Source organism: Diabrotica undecimpunctata, chromosome 2, assembly GCF_040954645.1.
Source record: "Diabrotica undecimpunctata isolate CICGRU chromosome 2, icDiaUnde3, whole genome shotgun sequence".
NCBI lineage: Eukaryota > Metazoa > Arthropoda > Insecta > Coleoptera > Chrysomelidae > Diabrotica > Diabrotica undecimpunctata.
Genome location: NC_092804.1, coordinates 17,755,545 through 17,776,444, shown reverse-complemented (window position 1 = coordinate 17,776,444; position 20,900 = coordinate 17,755,545). Strand labels below are relative to the sequence as shown.

The 20,900-nt window shown below is 33.3% G+C and overlaps 1 protein-coding gene across 2 annotated transcripts in view; it reads right to left on the bottom strand.

Annotated features, from left to right (window-relative positions):
* Kdm2 (Lysine demethylase 2) overlaps window positions 1–20,900 on the bottom strand; it is a 134,493-nt gene that overhangs the window by 24,494 nt on the left and 89,099 nt on the right. For both annotated transcript variants that reach the window (XM_072522413.1, XM_072522412.1), the window contains one exon: window positions 83–314. In XM_072522413.1, coding sequence (XP_072378514.1) covers window positions 83–314 — 232 coding nt within the window. The remainder of the gene's footprint in view (window positions 1–82; window positions 315–20,900) is intronic.

The window sequence follows — 20,900 nt, the reverse complement described above, 5'->3', positions numbered from 1 at the left end:
CTATCTGTTATAGTTCTTTTTAAAAGATTCTCTTAATGTCGTTAATTAATAATAATAATGAATAAGTAATTCTCTTACTTACCTGACTACTGTTGGACTTTGTACATAATTTTCTAACTTAGTATGGGAAAATTCTAAAGATATCACATTTAAAAGCTTGTCTTTTTCGGGTTCTTCGTAATATTTTTGCCATTCTTTCATGGTCATCTCACTATTTTTTTGCGTATTCACATCCATAACGTCTAACACCCGCCGAGAACCCACGCACATCCGTACGTCGTTTATTGTAAAATTTGATGTTGGGACTCGTAGACCTGAAACAAAAGAAAATATCTCAAGGAAAGTTAACGACAGCTTTTCTCCTAAAAGGTGGCGTGTAAAATTATTTTGGTGTTCATAGCAAGTACGGCAATAAAAGTATTTTCTTAAGACAAAGTAGACCAGGGCGGATCTGTTTTGAGGTGGATGTGAGAGGTGGAATTCAGATTTTGCAGAAAAAGTTGTGTGATAACATCAATAATAATAATTGATTTCCCGTCTCCCTAAAATAAGTCGGGAACATTAATAAAAATATTTAAATATTAAAAAATGATTCGTTTTTCACTGTCCTCAACTTTAAAACGATTCATTTTGGAGCAATGTGGTAACAAAATAAAACAGCGAGCAGTTAAAAATGATGAAATTTTTTACCCTTGATGCAAATTGCCAATAAATAGAAGAGAGTAGAAAACAGGTCTAACTCGAATAGAGAAATCTAAATAACGCATTATCAAATCCCAAAGATGCTTTAATTTTTTTATAAATAAATAAATTTATTTGTAACAAAACAAAAGTACACATTTTTTCCTATGTTGTAATTTTTTTTTAGAAAATCTTACCAAGCCTTTTATCCTTTTAACGTTCTAAATACAAATTTTCTGATTTGAAAGCTGTATAATTATTTAACCAATCTTTGTTTAAACAAAGTAATTTTTTTTATAAATTTATTTAATAATATAGAAAGTATCTTTTTTTTTTCAATTTTCGGATAATTATTCGTCTAGGCCTGCTTTCTTCCGTTGTGCACTGGAAGGATATTCTATTACTTCATCAAAATCTTCACCTTGAAGATGAAAATTACTCTCCAAATTATCATTACTTCTCCATTATTCACTCACTACCTCAAAACATTTACAACTAATTCGTTTCCAATGATTGAGGCTAAAGACTACAATTTGTCAACCTCTTCAGAAAGCCAAATAAAAAGTCCTCCTTCTCCTCTATCCTTCGTAAGGATGTGTGACGTTATGGTATTTGACGAATGGTTGCTATCCATTCTTCTCTTTCCTGGGCGCGGTGTGCTGCCTCAGACAGAGAGTAACCGGTAGCGCACTTAATTTGGTCCGACCATCGGAGTGGCGATCTTCCTCGGGTTCTTTTACCATATATCTTGCCTTCAACCACCAACCTCTCCATGCCTTCCATTCGTCTGGTAATGTGTCCAAAGTACCTCAATATATTTTGGTTGATGATTGTGGTAAATAGAAAGTAATGGTTTTAAAATAATATCGGTGTATCGGCTGTTTATGGTGGTAAAAGAGGCATTGGAGTAGATTTGAATGAACTGAGGTATATACGTAATTTTCACCTTCAAGATGAAGATTTTGATCCTGAAGTCCAAAGCGCAAGAAAGCAGCATACCTAGACGAATAATTATCTGCAAATTAACAAAAAAAGGATACCCAAGCATCGCACCGGGATAATTCCAGCACTACTTGACCGGCGTAACGCCAGACTAAGAATCCTTTCCTTCTTCTTCGCTGCTAGCTCTGCCCGCGCCTAACACCAATTATCTCCCATATGGGATCTCTAGCTGGTAGAATTTTCCCAGTCGGCTACGCTTAGCGGTATTTGTTAATGTAAATAAACAATTATTATTACACTAAATAAACACATTTTTCAATGTTAAGCGGAAGGACCATTTGAATATTGCAACAAGATCGTGTTGAAAAACATGTTGGTTAATAGTTGGATTCACATATAATTTCGTATCATCAGCGTAAATGGAAACCTTACTGGATACAATGAGGGGAAGACCACTAGTGTAGACACAAAAAAGTAGCGGTCCAAGTACTGATCCTTGTGAGACTCCACTCTTGACTGGCTTATCTAGTGAGTGGTCTTCCCCAACACGAACCCTGAAGTATTTGTCGGATAGAAAATCTTGAATCCAAATGTTTAACTTTCCGCGGATACCATAGTGATCCAATTTTGCTAATAATCGACGTTTTGGAATACCGTCGAAAGCTTTGGAGAAGTCTAAGTAGACTACATCGACATCGATAATGACCAATGATTTACACAATGAAGTAAGTTTGTGATCGTTGAACGACCTTTGATAAAGCCATGCTGTTGGTGAGGTATGACATTTTCTTGAAGAAGAAACTCATACATAGCTTCCGAAATAATTGATTCCATGACCTTACCGACACTAGGAACCAGGCTCATTGGACGATAATTATTGTAATCAAGTTTATTTTCTTTCTATAGGAGTAATCGAAGCCAATTTCCAGGACGAGTGGAGAGAACCTTGATTAAAAGAAGCATTCCTTATGATATGGCTACAGATTCTACACTTTGTTTAAGGAAAAAGGACGTGAGTATATTATCAGGAGTTCTAGACAAACGTAGGCACATTATTTGCATCGTTAGGTTCATCTGTGAAAACCTGAGAAAAGAATAACGATAACATTCCGAAGACTCGTTATTCGAAGAACATACAAACCCATCATCTTTTTGAAGTAATGTTACGGAGACTTAAGATAAAGATGTGCGAATGTACCGATAAACTTTTTTACTATTACCACTTGCAATGATAGATTCTTCAAATTCTGTTCTTAACTTTAGCAAAGATTGTTTGACTCGGTTAGAAAAATTTCGGTAGGCAAGAAAATCATCAATTAAACCAGTAAGTTTATATTTTCGCCAAAGCTTTTGCTTATGTCGAATTAAATGGGTTGCTGAGAGGTTAATCCAAGGTTTTAGTCGATTTCTGTATGCGTTCGGTTGTATGATCAGAAATTGTTGTAATAGCAGTATGAAGAAAAGAGTCTCACGTTGACGATGGATCAGAGTGATTAAGAAAAATAGATAGCCAGTTTATTTGAGATAAAACTGAATTTACATTAAAGAAATCAGTAGTGGCATACGTCCCGAAATTATTTTTGCAAAGCGGTGTTAAACTAAATTGAATGTGAGCAGTAATAAGCGAGGGGTCAGAAACACCCACAGGAATTGAATTTTCTTTATTCTACTCAAAGAGACGCTAAAGTGTTTCTGTTCGAAGAATTGTAAGAAGCAAATTAAAACCTTTCAGCAATTTTTTATGATACATAGAGTGGAATAAAAAGTGCTACAATAAAAATTTTGAATTCTCAAGCTTTTTCAAGAAGCTGCCACATATTGAAAATTTGCTAATATATAAGACTTATATATCTATATATCGTCTATATTCCACAAAAATTTAATATCTTTACCAATATAATTCATCTCAGTAGCAAGTTTTTAATTTTAAAAATTTACGGATTTTATTTTATACACAGTATTTTATTCTAATGCTTTTAAAACTGCAATTTTTCGTGCATCTAAGATGAAAGATAATAAGCAAAACTTGACCCAATTGACGTTTTGCAAGCGTCTGTGTATATAACCAAAGCATTGTTCCGAACTGAAAAGAGAGATTGCAAATGCTCCTCATATCGTGGTTGGACAATGTTGATTCGTTGAAAATTAGTAAAAATTTTTCGTTATTCTAATTTGCATTGTCGAAAAACTTTTCAAAGAGATGTAGCATTTTTTGACTTTCAATATTTACATCCAAAAGTCCGTTTAATGTTAATTTCTATTTCACGGGAAACTTTTCACTAAAATATCTTCTAACATATTCCAAAGGTGATTCAAGAGTTTCTGCTTACAGGGGATATATAAGGGGATTCATTGCTCCTAGGGTTGACGACCATGTATTTAAACAAAAGTAGTACATACCAGCCTGTTTAAATCTAACACGGTGGCTGTGTGCATTTTTGTAATTATTACGTTATGGAAAGAGAGAAATTTAATGAAAAAATAAAAAATGCAAAAGGAATATGTGGCACAACGTGAAATGATACCGAATAAAGTCAACTTAAAAATAAATAAATTAGTTTCCTTCTATTACGAGTTCACAAAAGAGTGTGTAGTGAAAATTTTTAATAAAAATTCAGAGCTTTTTGTTATATTTTTCCATTCCCATACACAATAATTTTTATTTTCAGTCCTTAATTATCAAATACTCGTCTCATAGAATGCACTATATCGTAGTCGTTAACTTGGATAAAGGTCTTCTTCTTCTTCTTTTTATGTAGACATGACTCTGCCTGTTTTTCAATGTGCCTTCAGTAAGTTCTCACTTTCGTGGTCTTGATCGTCTTCCTATTTTTTACCCAGTTTTTCATCTCTGCTATTTCTAACATCCTTTTTGTCCTCTCTATGTCAGGTCGTGTTTCTGTCGCGTATGTCATTATTGGTCTGATGACTGTTTTATAAATTTTGCTTTTCATTTCTTTCCCGATCTTTTTATTTCTCCATATTGTTTCATTAAGGCAACCTGTTGCTCTGTTTGCTCTATTCACTTGATCTTCCACTTTACTTTCGAGCTTTCCGTAGCTAGATAATGTGAAGCCTAGATATTTAAACTTCATCACCTGTTCTATTATCTGACCTTCCAGCTCCAATTTAGATTTTAGTAAATTTGCTGTTGTAACCATGCATTTTGTCTTTTTTGGAGTAATTAACGAGTTAAATTTTCTGGCGGTTATATCAAATTGGTGCGGCATACGTTGTAAATCGTCTTCACTTTGAGAGAATAGTATTGCGTCGTCTGTATGGCAGATTATTTTAAGTTGTTTTTCTCCCATTTGGTATCCTTTTTGAGTTTTTATTTTTTTATTATTTCATCCATAATCAGGTTGAACAATAGAGGACTCAGGGAATCCCCCTGTCTTATCTCATTGCCAGCTTTAATAGGGTCGGTCAGTTCTTCTTCCACTTTTACTTTAATTGTGTTGTTTTGGTAGATATTTTCGATCGTTTTGATTATTTCTAGAGGTCTATCTCTCTTGCGTACATTAAGTGGATAACGTCCTTTAATTTGACTAGGTCAAATGTCTTCTTAAGGTCCAAGAAACATAGATATGCCGGTTTGTTGTATTCTAATGATTTCTCTTGCATTTGCCTCATTATAAATATAGCGACGGTGCATGATCTTCCCGACCTAAAACCTTGTTGTTCTTCTGTTAGTGTTATAATTTCATTCCGTTTATTTGTTATCACTTTGGCTGTTAATTTTAGGGTTGTGTTTAATAAATTAATTCCTCTGAAATTTTCCGTGTACGATTTTTCTCCCTTTTTGAAGAGAGGTATTAGGATGCTTGATCTCCATTCTTGAGAAATTCTGTTTTGTTCTATTATTTTTTGAATTAATTTTAATAGTTGTTTGTTCAGATCTGGTCCTCCGTACTTTAGCAATTCGTTCGGTATTCTGTCCTCTCCTGGTGATTTTCTATTTTTTAATTTCCTTAATGCTTCCTTTACCTCTTACTCCTCAATATTTATTTCTTCGTTTGTCGTCACCTTCGATGTTGGTGGTTAGTTATCGTATTTAGCAAATAGGTATCGAAAGTAGTCTACCCATGTTTCCTTCTGAATGTGTTTCGTTTTTATTAGTTCGTTCATCTCTTTTCTTTGTCCTCTGATCATTCTCCATATTTCTTTTTGTGTTCCGTAGAAGTCGTGTTCCATCTATTTTGAGAAGCTTTACCAGTGTTCCTTTTTTATTTGTCTAACTAAAGTATTCGTTTCATTTCTGATTCGTTTTTCGGATAAAGGTGAATATAAACGAATCTTCCTTCTCTCATGTAAATTAATTCGTAGTCAAAATACATTCTAACTTGTGAAAATATCATTCGACATTTCTTAATTTTTTTCTCATTTGTTTAATAAATTGATCGATCCGTTTAATAGAGAAAGTTTCATTTACATCAGTGGCGTTACACCTTATGAGCCACAGCTTATTTACCAGTGGGGCGCGCCTCCCTAGAGAGTTAGAACATTTCTTATTTTTTCACTTTTTTACATGTCTTTCAACATAATAGTTTTTTCAACTTTCTTTAAAACACATATTTTTTGTTTTTTTTACACTTTTATTTTAATAAGGATTCCAAACCTCTTAGTTTATTGTATAAATTTTGAGGTTTCTTTATCTTTTCTAATTCTTTCTAATACTAATTCGTTCTATCAATTCTGTCAGATATATAATTTGGAAGTCCATCAGCAATCAATCCATTATAATCTTTATCAAATGATTTGTTTATTTGTAGTAGATCTCCCTAAGAAAATATTCTAATAAGGAATTATTTATGTATTTAAATTCAGTAGCATACCTTACTGGAGTCAACCTTTTGTCTACATTCTGCATATTTGTTACAGAAATAGTTTAGTTTAGTTACAGAAATAGTTTTCCCATTGTTTTCAATCAAAATTTAATGTACATTTTATAAGTATTCAATTATAATACCAGCCAACACAATATCTCCTTCTATAAATAATCTCAAAATCTTATTTTGATCCAAGAGAAATAGTTTTCCCATTGTTTCCAACTAAAATTTAATGTACATTTTATAAGTATTCAATTATAATACCAACCAACACAATATTTCCTTCTATAAATAATCTCAAAATCTTATTTTGATCCATATCTTGTTTCATTTCTATTCTTGTGCATTCGCGTTCAAATATGTCCATCTACTGTACGGCGTTAACATTGTTACCTGTGAAGTTTGTATTATAAACTTTTCTAATATCCTTTAGGTTAGTATCATCAGGTTTTTGTTTTACTTTTATCGTAATCACTTTTTCTATAATTTGTTCTAAAGTTTGTGTTGAAATAATATTAGCCATAGGTGTTTGAAATTCTTCTGCTCGCGTAGGTACCATGTAATTCCAATCAAAAAATTATAGAATGTATGTTTTGTGCCATGTTAATTTCTCTTGAACTTCTTGAATTTAAAGCATTTGACGAGACCGTATTTTCAGTTGACTCTGTCTAGAAATTATTATTTTTATCGCTTTGAATACGTTCAGTGCATAGTTCCCTTTTCGTAATAAATTATGTTTGGGGTTCTTCTTCTTCTTCTTAAAGTTCCATCTCCTATCGGAGGTTGGATATCATAACGGCTATGGTCACTTTGTTGGCTGCTACTCTGAAAAGTTGTAGTGAACTACAGTTAAACCATTCTCTAAGGTTCTTCAGCCAGGAGATGCGTCTTCTTCCTATGCTTCTTCTTCCTTGGATCCTTCCTTGCATAATAATTCTCAGCAGCTCATATTTTTCTCCTCTGGTTATGTGACCCAAATACTCTAGTTTTCTTCTTTTTATGCTGTTCATAATTTCTCCTTATTTAGACGTCGTAGTACCTCAGCATTGGTAATCCTTTGAACCCACTGAATTTTTAATATTCTTCTGTAACACCACATTTCGAACGCTTCTATTTTTCTTATGTGCTGTTTCTTCAATGTCCAAGCTTCCATTCCGTATAGTAAGATAGAAAATATGTAACATCTTAAAGCCCTCAATCTGAGATGCAACTGAAGGTCTCTGTTGGTATGTTTGGGGTTAGAGTATGCAATTTTAATGCACAGTTGCACGGTCCTCTCTTATTTTAGCCCACTTGAGAGCGATTTTAAATAATGACTCTCAAAATTTTATAGATTTCGGGAACAAATATTTTGAACAAAACTACACTCCTCCCCAAAAATCAATTAGGTTAGGGCTAACTTATAAAAAGAAATAATACTTTTCTTGATTCAGCCCGTTTTTTTTTTTTAATCTCGAGCAATATGCATTCAGACGTGTATATATGTAGTACAGTTATGATCGAGAAACTCACAATTTTGTGAGTCCCCCTAGCAATTATGTCACACACCAATTTTTTTTAATGGCAGGTTCCATAGTCTCTGACTTAGTCTCAGATTAGAAAAGGATAATACAAATGCACCTGTTTTCGCAGTATCAGATTTTCTCTACGACTGTCAGTCATAATTCATATTTAGTTTCATTATTAAAAGTAATGTATTTTTTGCGATGAAAAGAATGTTATATGTTATATATTCTTTTATGTACCATATTTTAGGGAAAAACGAAAAGGTTTACGTTCTTTTTTACGAGATTATAGCTCATATTTTATTTTTTTTTTCGAATTATGAATTTTTTAAACTAACTTAGGTTCAATTGATTTTTTTTTTATTTCAAAGTTGTAACCTGTTTAATTAAAAGATTAGTGACAACAATGTTTATTGTTATTTTTGTCACTATTTGTTTTTATTTGAAGTTAATATGTATTTGTTAAAAAATTCATTTTTGAGTATTAGTGAACCATTTTTCTAGATTTATTATTTTATTTTTGTAGCGGCGATATAAATCTTTTGAACATTTGGTATTGCTCGTATTGGAACATTTGCTCGGATGGAACATATCAAAGCCATTTTAGTGTTGCTTCTACTACGACAGGAAAGATTGATTTCACGTTCAGAGCGGTTGTGAATAGCCGCTCCGAAGATTCCTTTTAGGATGAAATACGTATAAGCGGATAAACAACAAACGCACTGTAGGTGAAATCAAATCTTAACTGTCTTTCCTTTTATCACTTTTATTAAAAATTAACGATCACTTGCATAAATAGCTCGAGTCCTTCATCTTTCAGGTATGTTTTGACATGAAATCAACTAAAAAGAATCATATTATAAAGGTCAAAAAACACAAATTTGTGTAACCAACAGAACCACAAAATAAGTAGAAGTTTTTGGACCGATTACCTAAAATGAACACAGATTTCCAAGCAGATCTCTGGACAATAAAATGTAATACAGAATACCACAAGGTAGGCCATGGAAATTATGGGAAAGGGCGAGCAGCACGGGACAGCCAATGTTGCAGGCAGAAATTACAAGGGGATAAAGGCCAGTTTGGGTTACAGCACCATCTGAAGAAGAAGCAAGTTATGCAAACCGATTTGTATAACCTACGACATCAAATATTTATCCTCTCTTTTCCTTTACTAAACCTTTCGTATACATCTCAATATTGAAGTACGAATTTGTATTCAGAAACTTGAAAGCAAAAAAAATTAAGAATTTGGTTCTTTGTAATGTGGCAGAATTTAAATAAAAAATGATTACCACCTTCTTCAGCAAAACTTTTCCAGTAGAAGAAGAAAAATTACCAGATTAAAGTTTGTCAAAATTGTTGTTCCATCAACGAACGTCCTGAATGAGCAATACTCTATTGCTCGTGATAGCTTAGGGCGGTATATCCTCCAAATGTTTGACCAAATGATTTCTTATGTTTATTAATACTAAAATCCGTAAAACAGCAAAAAGTTTCTCAAGAGGACGAGTGCAAAGCTCAAGAGTGTTAACACGAGATACCCAATTCAATTAAAATTAAATTAGCCAATTAAAGCCAATTAAAAAACAGAAAATCCCACGACCAAATAAAATCAACTGTTAAATCTGAAGAACGAACAGTCGTTGAAATAAGATTGTTTACTGCATGTTTTATTCCGCATTTCTTAATATTTTATCATATTTCTGTTTTGAATTGATAAATACAGTAAAAGAAAGCAATTTTTCAATTATAAATTATTATAGATAAAAATGTCCTACATATCTGAGACATTTATTGTAATAGAAACTACATCAGGCCTTGACATAACTTAAATGTATTCGAATGCTGTAAAGAAATCGATTTAGAGCAGTATACAATGTTGCGTGTTTTTTAAAACCGTTAAATGTGACTGTAACATAAATATACTGGAGATTAATCAAAAAGTTACAACGAACCCACTTTTTTACATGCGTTTAACAAAGAAGTAATATTGTATAATATTTACTACTGATCGTGGCCCGTGTTATCAATGAGAAAATTATAACGCCCTAAGACTACCAGCTTGCAATTGTCTAAAGACGTAAATTTTTATATGCGTAAAGATATCATTAATATACAGTGCTAGTCAAAAGTCCGTTCCCCCCTCGTATCTTTTGAATGGTTATTGTTATAATAGTGAAATTTGGAGGGAGATAATAAACAGACGTAGGCTTCTCAACTAGTCATAACAGGTGACGTAATAGTGACAGATGACGTTACAGCGCCACTGTGACAGTTGCCAGCTGTGATAATTTTAAATGGGACCTTATGGCAAGTGATACATCGTTTGAAAGGTATTGAAAATACCTATTCAATCATAATAATTTTGTTTGAGTTTAAGCTCATTTTGATGAATTAATTAAATAAATACTAAAATTGTAGCTTCTCATTTAATTGATAAATATTTAACAACCAGTTCTTATAGTAAGTGTTCAAAATGTGCTCCATCTACTTCCTGACAGTAATGCATCATATTTCTAAACTCTTGCCGTACTCGTTTAAATGTGTCGGGGGAAATTGCCATACATTCTTCAACAATTCGTTGTTTCAAAATGTCAATATTGTCGGTTGCTGTAGCGTAAACTTTAGATTTCAAGTATCCCCACAGAAAAAAAAATTTATTCGTGTGAGGTCCGGTGACCGAGCTGGCCATTCTATCGTACCTCGTCGTCCAATCCATCTACCACGATATTCCTCATCTAGATAACGTCTTACTGCACCATAATGGTGTGCAGGAGCACCATCTTGTTGAAACGTTATTTCAAAGCTGCCGAATTCATCTGGATTATCTTCCAGAATTTCAAGTATTAATGGTTCAATTGCATTTTGTAACATCTCCAGATATACTTCACCGGTTAAGTTGGTATTGAGAAAAACAGGCCCAACTATGTGGTTTCCCAAAATACCTGCCCAAACATTTTTTTTTTTTTTTTTTAATTGAGTATGTGTTTCACGAAAGACGTGAGGATTTGTGTCACTGCAATACCTCACATTGTGTGTGTTAACATTTCCATTGAGAGAAAAAGTACTTTCGTCACTAAAACAAATTGTTTTTATGCAATTGGGCTGTTGGTTAATTTTATTGGACATATTTTCACAGAATTCTAGTCTTCGGTCGGGGTCATCTGAAAGTTGGTGTACAATTTTTAATTTGTATGGATGAAATTTATTTTCAGCCAACACTCGGTGTACTGTCTTTTGACTGATTCCATAGATAGATGCAACTTGGGCTGTAGAAGAAGTAGGGTTCACTACCATTTCTGAAATTATGTTAATTTTTTTGTCGTCACTAATTGTTGGTCGACCAGATCGTTTGACATCTTGAACCCTACCTGTTTGTTTAAACTTCCGAAGAAGCTTTATCTAATAAGCTCTCGATGTAGGGCGATCGGGGTACCTCTCATTAAAAAGACGTTCCGCTGCATGGAAATTATTTCCACATTCACCAATTATTAACACAGCTGCTACTTTGTCGGCTACAGTACGTACCATTCTGCCTTTGTAAAAATTTAAACGTCTCGTTAAACAATATTTAAACTAAATATTAACTAAGAACAACTAACTCAAAACAACTTGACTAAACTTGAACTGACTAAACTAGGCAGAAACAGAAACTAAATATTCAGGTATAAACGCGTTTGCAAACTAAAAGTAACTAGAGAATTGACTAAACTAAGTAGAAACAGAAACTAAATATTGAGCTATAAACGCTTTTGCAAACTAAAAACAACTAGAGAATTGACAAACGTCAAATTTTTTGACAAATAACCAAAGGCGGACGTTAGAATTTTTATTAATTAAATGTCAAACCAGAATTTTAATGTTTATTTTCTTTATTTATTCGTCAAAATCATCTTAAATCCAAACAAAATTAGAATGATTGAATAGGTAATATTAAAATAATTGTAGTTTCGCATTTAATTAATAAATATTCTAACGTTCGCCTCTAGTTAATTGTCAAAAAAGTTGATGTTGACGTACAAACAATTAAAGAATTGAAAAATGTCAACTTTTTGACAAGTAACCAGTGGCGGAGGTTTTAATATTTATTAATTAAATGCGAAACTACAATTTTAGTATTTATTTAATTTATTCATCAAAATGAGCTTAAACTTAAATAAAATTAATATGGTTGAATAGGTATTTTCAATACCTTTCAAACGAGGTATCACTTGCCATATGGTGCTATTTAAAATTATCTGTCACAGTGGCGGTATAACGTCATCTGTCACTATTACGTCACTTTTTATGACTAGTTAAGAAGCCTACGTCTGTTTATTACTTCCCTCCAAATTTCACCATTAAAAGTAAAACCGTTCAAAAGATACGAGGGGGGGAACGGACTTTTGACTAGCACTGTATAACAAAAATGTAATGAAACTGTTTTCTTGTGGCATGTTTAACTTAAATATCGTGTTTATATGGGATTAAACCAGCATTCATTGTAATAAAAATTACATTTTACATTTGTTTTAGACGTTTCGATTTCCACTCGACACGGAAAATTCTTTACGGAGTGGAAATAATTAAACATGTATATCGTTTTATTGTCGGTCAGTGTTTATTCTCATAAAAATGTCACACACAATGGCGGCCATAGCTCATAGGTTGGGTACTGGTTTACCAAGCGGGACGACCCGGGCTCAATTCCAGTCCGAGCAACAGAAAATTTTCAGTTTCTAGTTTAACTCAGCTGCCATCGTGCTTTGGAGGTACGTAAACCGGTCGGTCCCGGTTACGTAAGTAGTCGTTAACACTAAAACCTCTCTCCAGTGGCGCCCAATATAGCCCAAATCCAAGTCTCTTCTCCAAGTCCCGCGACGCTCTTCTCCAAGTTCCCACTTCTAGTAAATTTTGCGCCTCAAATGGAATATAAAGAAGTTATAAACAAAAATAGCTAAAAGTATTGGAACAAATTCTCTTTTTGGTCTTATAACTTTTTTCTGATCATTTTCATTAATTGAATAAATTTCATTAATTTTTATGGGTTTTACAGCGCTCCGAAATTAACCAGGTTCTTGATTAACATTCCTATGTTATTATTAATTTATTATCAATCCTTTACGTCACCACAAAACTTACCCCACCGCGTGCGCTTACGTCGCATGAAAAAGCATCAATCGATAGATATAAAATTTAATAAGAGCACCGTACCAACATTATCTCAAGATAAATTTCTTGGTAATGAAAAGAACAAAACAAACTTAATAGACCTTCTCACAGCTGCTCTTCTTCTTCCTTTTGTGCCGTGCACCTATAGTGCGTTGGCGAATTATCTTAAGGCCAGACGTCTGGCTCCTACTCCTCTCTTGCCTTCAATCTTTCCCTGGATGATTAGTTGAGGGATTGCGTATTTTTTTCCTCTCAGAATATGCCCGAGGTATCCAATTGTTCGTACCTTGATCAAATTGAGTAGTTCTCTCTCAGTATTTGCCTTTCTTAAGACTTCCTCGTTTCTCACCCTATCTGTCCATGGTATGCGGAACATTCTTCGCAACGTCCACATTTCGAAGGCCTCCAACTTATTAATGGAAGGTACTCTTAATGTCCATGTTTCCATGCCGTATAACAATATGGACCATACATAGCATTTAACCATCCTGTAGCGGAGATTGAAGGAAAGATTGCGGTTACATAGTAGCGGTTTAAATTTGATAAAAGCTTGTCTTGCTTGTTCGGTACGGCATTTTATTTCTTGTTGAGGATCCCATTGGTCATTCATCATCATTCTAAAGTATTTAAATATTTTCACTTGATCGATTGGAGCATTATCTACTTGCAGTTGTATTCTTAAAAGTGCGTTTTTTCTTATTACCATGCATTTAGTTTTTCCATTTATGTTCAAGCCATATATTTTTCCTACGGTGTTTATTTTATTTAACATCAACTGCATATCATGTTCGTTGTCTGTTATTATCGCGGTGTCGTTGGCGTAACGAATGTTATTTATCAGGAACCCGTTTACCTTTATTCTACACTCAGAGCCTTCCAGTGCCTCTGCAAAAATGTTCTCCTCATAGAGATTTTGGAGCATAAGAGACAAAGTACACCCCTGTCGCACCCCTCTTAAAATTTTAAATTCTTCTGTGTTGGTTGATTTGTTCAGTCTCACTCGTGCTTTTTGATTCCAATAGAGATTCTGGATAACTCTTATATCTTTCTCGTCAGTGTTAGCGTTATGTAGCATTTTTATCATTGCCTCATGTTTTACGATGTCAAACGCTTTTTCATAATCGAGGAATGTTAGGACTATATCCTTTCGTTGATCCATGCAGTTTTGTACAAGCGTATTCAAGCAGAAAGCTGCTTCACGTGTACCCAGTCCGCTCTTGAAACCAAATTGTGTCTAACCGCTTAGACCTTCCAGCTTTCTGAACATTCTTGTGTGAAGGATACGAAGAAACACCTTAAGCAAATGGCTCATTAAACTTATCAGTCTGTGGTCTTTGCATTTTGTCGCTCTTTGTGATTTAGGGATCATTATAAAGGTTGAATAAAGCCAATCCGTTGGAATGTGGCCGGTGTTATATATGGCATTGAAAATTGTTACTAACATGTCGATGTTATCATCTTCCAACAGTTTTATGGCTTCCGTAGTATGTAGCTCTATGAAGTGAGTTTTAGTGTCGATCAGGCTGAATCTTATGCAGATACAGTCATCATCCGTTCTGCGCTTGCTGCATTCCAATCCTATGACTCTGTAACTGTCGAAGCAGAGGACATAGACATTCTTGTCTTACTCACGGCATTAGGAAGGAAGCAGTCTAATGTTCTGTGTCCAAAGTGTCCAATTTTTTAAACGGGTGTAAGTCGCATCAATTATAATATCCTTCAAGTTTTATATATGGCGACAACCATGCATTGACAGCTTACAAGATCGGCAAACTTCAAACATCCTGAGTTAGCTAGCGGAACAGCATTATTTCTTAGTGAGAAAGCCGTGCCATATATGGTGGAAATAACCCACCATGGTTAATAAATAAATCTAACAGCATGAGATACAAACGTTTCGCCAAGACAGTGACCAAAAATACATTTAACTTATCGCTTCCGCCAACACAAGATACAGCTTGTTTTCACAGTCTTAGTAGTTTGTCCTTCCTATAGTATATCTTTCCTATACTGTTGTACGAAGTTGAGTCGTGGACTCTCACAGACGCTACCTGCTAGAAAATTGAGGCTTTCGAAATCTTTTCAGAGCAGCAGTTTGCAAAATACAGATTGACATGATGGTTGCCAACATCCGAAACACATAGACACTACAAGAAGAAGGAATTTATCACCTTGCAGCTGGAAAAATGTTGGAAAAATTTGAATACCAATCAAAACTTTCAAAACTCCAGCACCACCCGAACTTTTGAAAAAAAATTTCAGCAGATGCAAGAGAAACTGTGAAAGTATGTGTGGTTGCCGAAAAGCAAGCCTCAAATGCTCTGCATTGTGCCTCAATTGTTCTGATGAAACCTGCAGTAACATTATGAAAATATTAAAACTGATCGAAAGATTCGAAGAATTCGAAGATGAATTATCCACAATGAAGTCAATTCTAACTCACCCAAACATTCACCTTCGATACTAAATTAGATACTGAACTGCAGCCTGGACCATTAAAGAATATATAATTATACTCAATATTATCTAGCCTGGGAATTGTCCGTGGATTAGGCCTAATGGGGATAAAACTCTACCTCATAGGTGGTCGGGAAAAAGGTTGATAATAAATTAATCATGACATATTAATGTTAACAAAATGATAAATTATTTAAATAAAAAATATATATAATAAAAAACTAAGCCTAATGGTTCGTTGTTGTCGTCTTCTTAAGCGGCCACTATACTACTCGTAAAGTTGATCGAAGTTCAGCGAGTACGAGAGTGTAGACAGGAGGTACTTCATGCGACTTCGCTTCGGCTCGTTCTACTTCTGTTCTGTGTCGGTTTTTCGCGTCCGTGTCAAAGGGACCGAAGTTCGAATACGAAGATTCACACTACATTACTCGACTTCACGAGTACTTCGACACTTCGTTCGAAGCACTTCGATCGAGAGTGTAGACGGCGTTTTACGATTATTCAAGAACCCCAGAAGAAAACCCAGATAAATTGATAAAAATAAATAAACTTGTAGTGAAAATTATTCACTACAATATTATTGTAGTAAAGGAGGTTGAATGTATAATATTTCTCTGGTGCCTTTTTACTGTTAAATGACCAGAAAAAAGTTAAGACCAAAGAAAATTTGTTCAAAAAATTGTTTAGTTATTGTTGATAATAACTTTTTATTTTCCATTTTACGATAAAAAGTAATAGGCATAAAGGTGTGGACTTTGCACCCCTTATTCCAAGATGGAAAGTATTCGGATCAACTTCGGAGCGCTATAAAATCCAGAGAGATTATTAAAATTAAACAAATTTGTAGTGAAAATTATTGTTTGAAAAACCCTCTATTACTATGATGTCATTTTGTTGGAAAATTACAAAAAACAGTTAAAAGGCTCAAAAGAAAATTTGTTCCAAAATCTTTATTTATTTTTGTTTATAACTTTTTTATTTTCCAATTAACAATTAAAAGTAATAGAAATAAAGTTGTAGACAATTTAATTTGCTACAAATAATGTTTGATAAAATTTTATGTAGGGTTGCTAGTTTATGAGATACAGCGTGAAAACCCTTTGCACCTCTTTTCCAAGATGGCGGCCGGGGAAAATGAAATGAAAAACAAGTTTGGAGCCAATTTTAATGAGATATGGTTTCAGCAAGACGAAGCTCCAGCTCATTTTGTATTGAATATTTAATGGCCTCCTCGTTCACCCAATTTGAATCCTAAAGATTATTTTTTATTGGTTATACGTTATCTCGGTATATGGGATATTGATTTAAATTACATAATAACATCGTATTATATTGAAACTGCCAAACTCACACAACGGTTAAATAATAGTTTATGTAGCATTTGATTTATCAATTCGATCATTTTATTAAACAGTTTCCCACTTTTTGATCAATTTCATTTCATTAACTAGATTCTATTGATTTGATTAATATTATTCTAATTGGGCGGACGAATGCTCATTGGATTTTACAAAAAAACCCTAGCAATCAATCTGTTAATTATCACAAACGTGTTCCGGAATGTTTTCTCGATAATAAAAAAGCAGCGCCATCGTTTTTCCTTTAAATAAAACCAATCCCGACCAAAATGAGTTTACACTTTTTTCGTAAGATGCTCAAATCGATACATAAACGCCGAGCTGACAATATTTCTTATAAAAAAAAATGCATCTAGCTAACGGAAATTTTAGTTTTGTTGACTTATCTGATGAATTATGGAGAATGAAAATCAATGAACACTTAGTAAACCTTTTGTTTTTTGCTTCATCCTATTATTCGCAGTTCCGTCGTATGCTTACTGTTTCTGCTTTCTATCCCGGTGTTTTTTTATTGTGACAAAAGTGTTGTGAGTTGTTCTTTTATGTTGTATATACTTTTTTTGTAGTTATTTTATACAGATGAACGCTTCAGGTGTAGTGAAAGTAGACCGTAGTATTTTTATTGCCTTTAATATTTTCGGTGCACATTAATTTAATACACAGAAAAGACTTTACAGGAGACATAAATTATGGAGATAAATATTTTTTGTTAAGGAGCTTGGTTTCTTTGCAATCATAAGTATTAGCAGTTGTTGTTCGTTATTTTACGATACAATGATGTTATGCATGGTTTAAACTCATGTAAATAGTGAGTAAACAATTTTTTAACCATGGTATTCTATGATGTGAGTCTTGTGTTTGATTTAAAATCACTGTTTTTCCTTGCATAATAAGGGGTATGTCCCCAAAGTATCCTATTTTCGTTCATAACTTCGCAATGATTTGTTTTCCTCATCCAGTTTTAACAGCACGCAACTACTACTGCTTTAAGTCACTTAACCTGTTCTGATATCCAATTTTTGTAATGGTATCTCAGTGCCATCGTCGCATTTGTTTGAGTTATCTCAACAGTAAATTCAACCAACTTACACCTCTTAGCGATTAACGGAATTCGCAGAAGGTAAACTGCACTGGTGTTCTCCATAATGTTTAACATTTTACTAAATTTTAGTTTATATATATATATATATATATATATATATATATATATATATATATATATATATATATATATATATATATATATATATATTCAAACAACACAGTTTATTAGGTTTGCAGTCAGAAAATTGGCCGGGATGTTAATTTCATTAACACTCTTATGAGTTAATTTCATTAACATCCCGGCCAATTTTCTGACTGCAACCCTAATAAACTGTGTTGTTTGTTTATATTGACAGTCACTAATATCCAGTAATTCTTATATATATATATATATATATATATATATATATATATATATATAATATATTGTTGATTGGTTGTATAGTAACTTCGAGTCGATGTCAAAATTTGACCAACATTGCACAATATTAATTACTATATTTACTGGACAGTTTGATTGAGTTCAATGAATAGAGCATAGCACAATAGAAGTACACCTAAGGAAATGTACACAAGAAGAAAAAAATACAGTGATGAGTGTCTTACCACCTGGCTTTTTAACGTAAGAGATAGAAAACACAGTTACCTTGTGAAATAAAAAGAGATGAAACTCGTAGAGGTGAGAAATAATCGGAAAAACCTATAATTTATATTACATTACATTACCACTATCGATAGTCTCACACCTTTAGACGTTAGATTCGAGCTAAATCACCTCGGTCATAATTATTATGAGTAACGTCGAATGTGTGACGCATTTCCATTTTTTAATTTCGCATAAAGTAAAAACTGATTGACCACAATAAAGCAAAAATGTGAATAAAATAATTTAATTAATAGTGATTATTTATTCTAAAGTTTTAAATTATTAACCAAGAATAATTTCTACTATGATTTGAAGAGTTTCATACACTCTTGACACGGAATAATTATAAATCCTTCGTAGATTAATGGTAAGAATTCGACATTGCGATGTTTAGATTGCCGACTAATCTTTAGATAATGTTTAGATTGCTCTAATCCGACGATTAGAGTTCAAAACTCACATGTGGTTTTCTTTTTTTTTAATAATTTGAAATTATGCAAAGATCGTTTTGCTTTGAATCACTAAACAAAGCTAAACAAAAACTAAAGTTAAAACAAAAAATCTTATTGACAAAACAGTATCGTCGTACTTTCGAAAATAAAGTAAAAACTTTTAAAGAATGTTTAAATAAGTAAAAATTCTACAAAAATAAAATCGTGGCCACTAATCAATCGATTAGGAAAAGCCGCACTGAGATATTCACTGACGATGCGAGAATTATGTGCAGGACAACCATCGTGTTGAAACCATATGGAATCGAAAGGTATTGGTAAATTACAAAGGGCTGAAACAATTTCATTTTGCAGAAGTTCCAAGTATTTCCGCCCAGTCAACATACCGTCTATAAAAAATGGACCAATGACATGATTCCCTATTATGCCTCCCCAAACATGTACTTTTCGAAGACGCTGGGTACGAGCGACATAAATCTGACGAGGATTTCCTCGAGATCAATACCTAGCATTGATTGAATTGTGACGGCCATGCAATGAAAACGTACATTCATCGGTGAACAAAACGTTCTCTAAAAAATGTTCATCTTGATGTGACATTTCCATTGCAGTTTGACAAAATTCTAAACGTCTATATTGATCCCCAGGGAATTGTTCGTTGGATTTATGAAGTTTATAGGGACGGTATCGATGTCTTTACAAAATTTCACCTTCTCTAAATCTTGGAATTCCACATTGTTCTCCGAGACGAGGTGTTGATTGGGTAGGATTTTGCTCAATACTTGCACAAATCAAAGTGTCCCTTAGTTCCAAATCTGGATTTACCTCCCTTCGTCTGCGAACTCCTCTTGGCTCGAACACGGATCCATAAGTAAAAAAATTACGTATAATAGACTGAATTGTTGATCGTGCTGGAGCCGGCCTATTTGGAAACATATTTACAAATTGTTGTCTAATCATGTTGTCTGATAATCCATTCACATGCCAGACAACAATTTGCACTTTTTCCTCGACCGTTAAAATCCTTTTCACGAATTGTTTTTTCAATAAAAAGTTTCTGTTTACCGTAAAAAACACTTCTCGATGTGTTATTATTTGATATAAGAAAGATATATGAAAAGCAGGTAGCTGTTCGCGCGCATCCATTCCAATGTCGTCAATTGTTTTGAAAATCATTACCTGTACAGAGGAATTGCTATTAACACTGAGAATTTAGTGATGGATTTGACATTAAACAGTCTTCAATGGATTATTTTCCATTCACAACTGAAGACTGTAAAACTGGAATTGAATTTGAAATATTTTGTATTTCTATTTTATAAAATTGGAATAAGAATAAATTGTAAATAATGAGTTTTTCGAAAACTTGTTACCTAATATGTATCATATTTTCTATTATTTTTGATTGAGTAAAACAAAAATTTTACCCTTGGTGTGAATTGAACCCCAGTCTTCTTATCAATAGACAACGTCTCTAACTATTACGCCAACTCCACATACAACAATAATTGTTTTCGGACTGAACATACCTATTTAGTTTAGTCAAATATTTCAGTTGAGTTATTTTTATTATTAAATAAACTTAAAGATTTATAATTTAAAATCGCTACTAATTAATGTTATTTACTATATCTTAATATATTTAATCATTTATTCTAACATCAGAAATTATTAAAATAAAATATTTTCGAGGTCATCCGTATAATTATGACTGAAGTCAAATAGACACGTCTAATAACTAGCCTTATCTCGTACTATCTCACAACTTAATCTGTCTTCTATCCTTTCCGCTATTTTGCCGGGTGGTAAGACACTCATCACTGTATATTGCT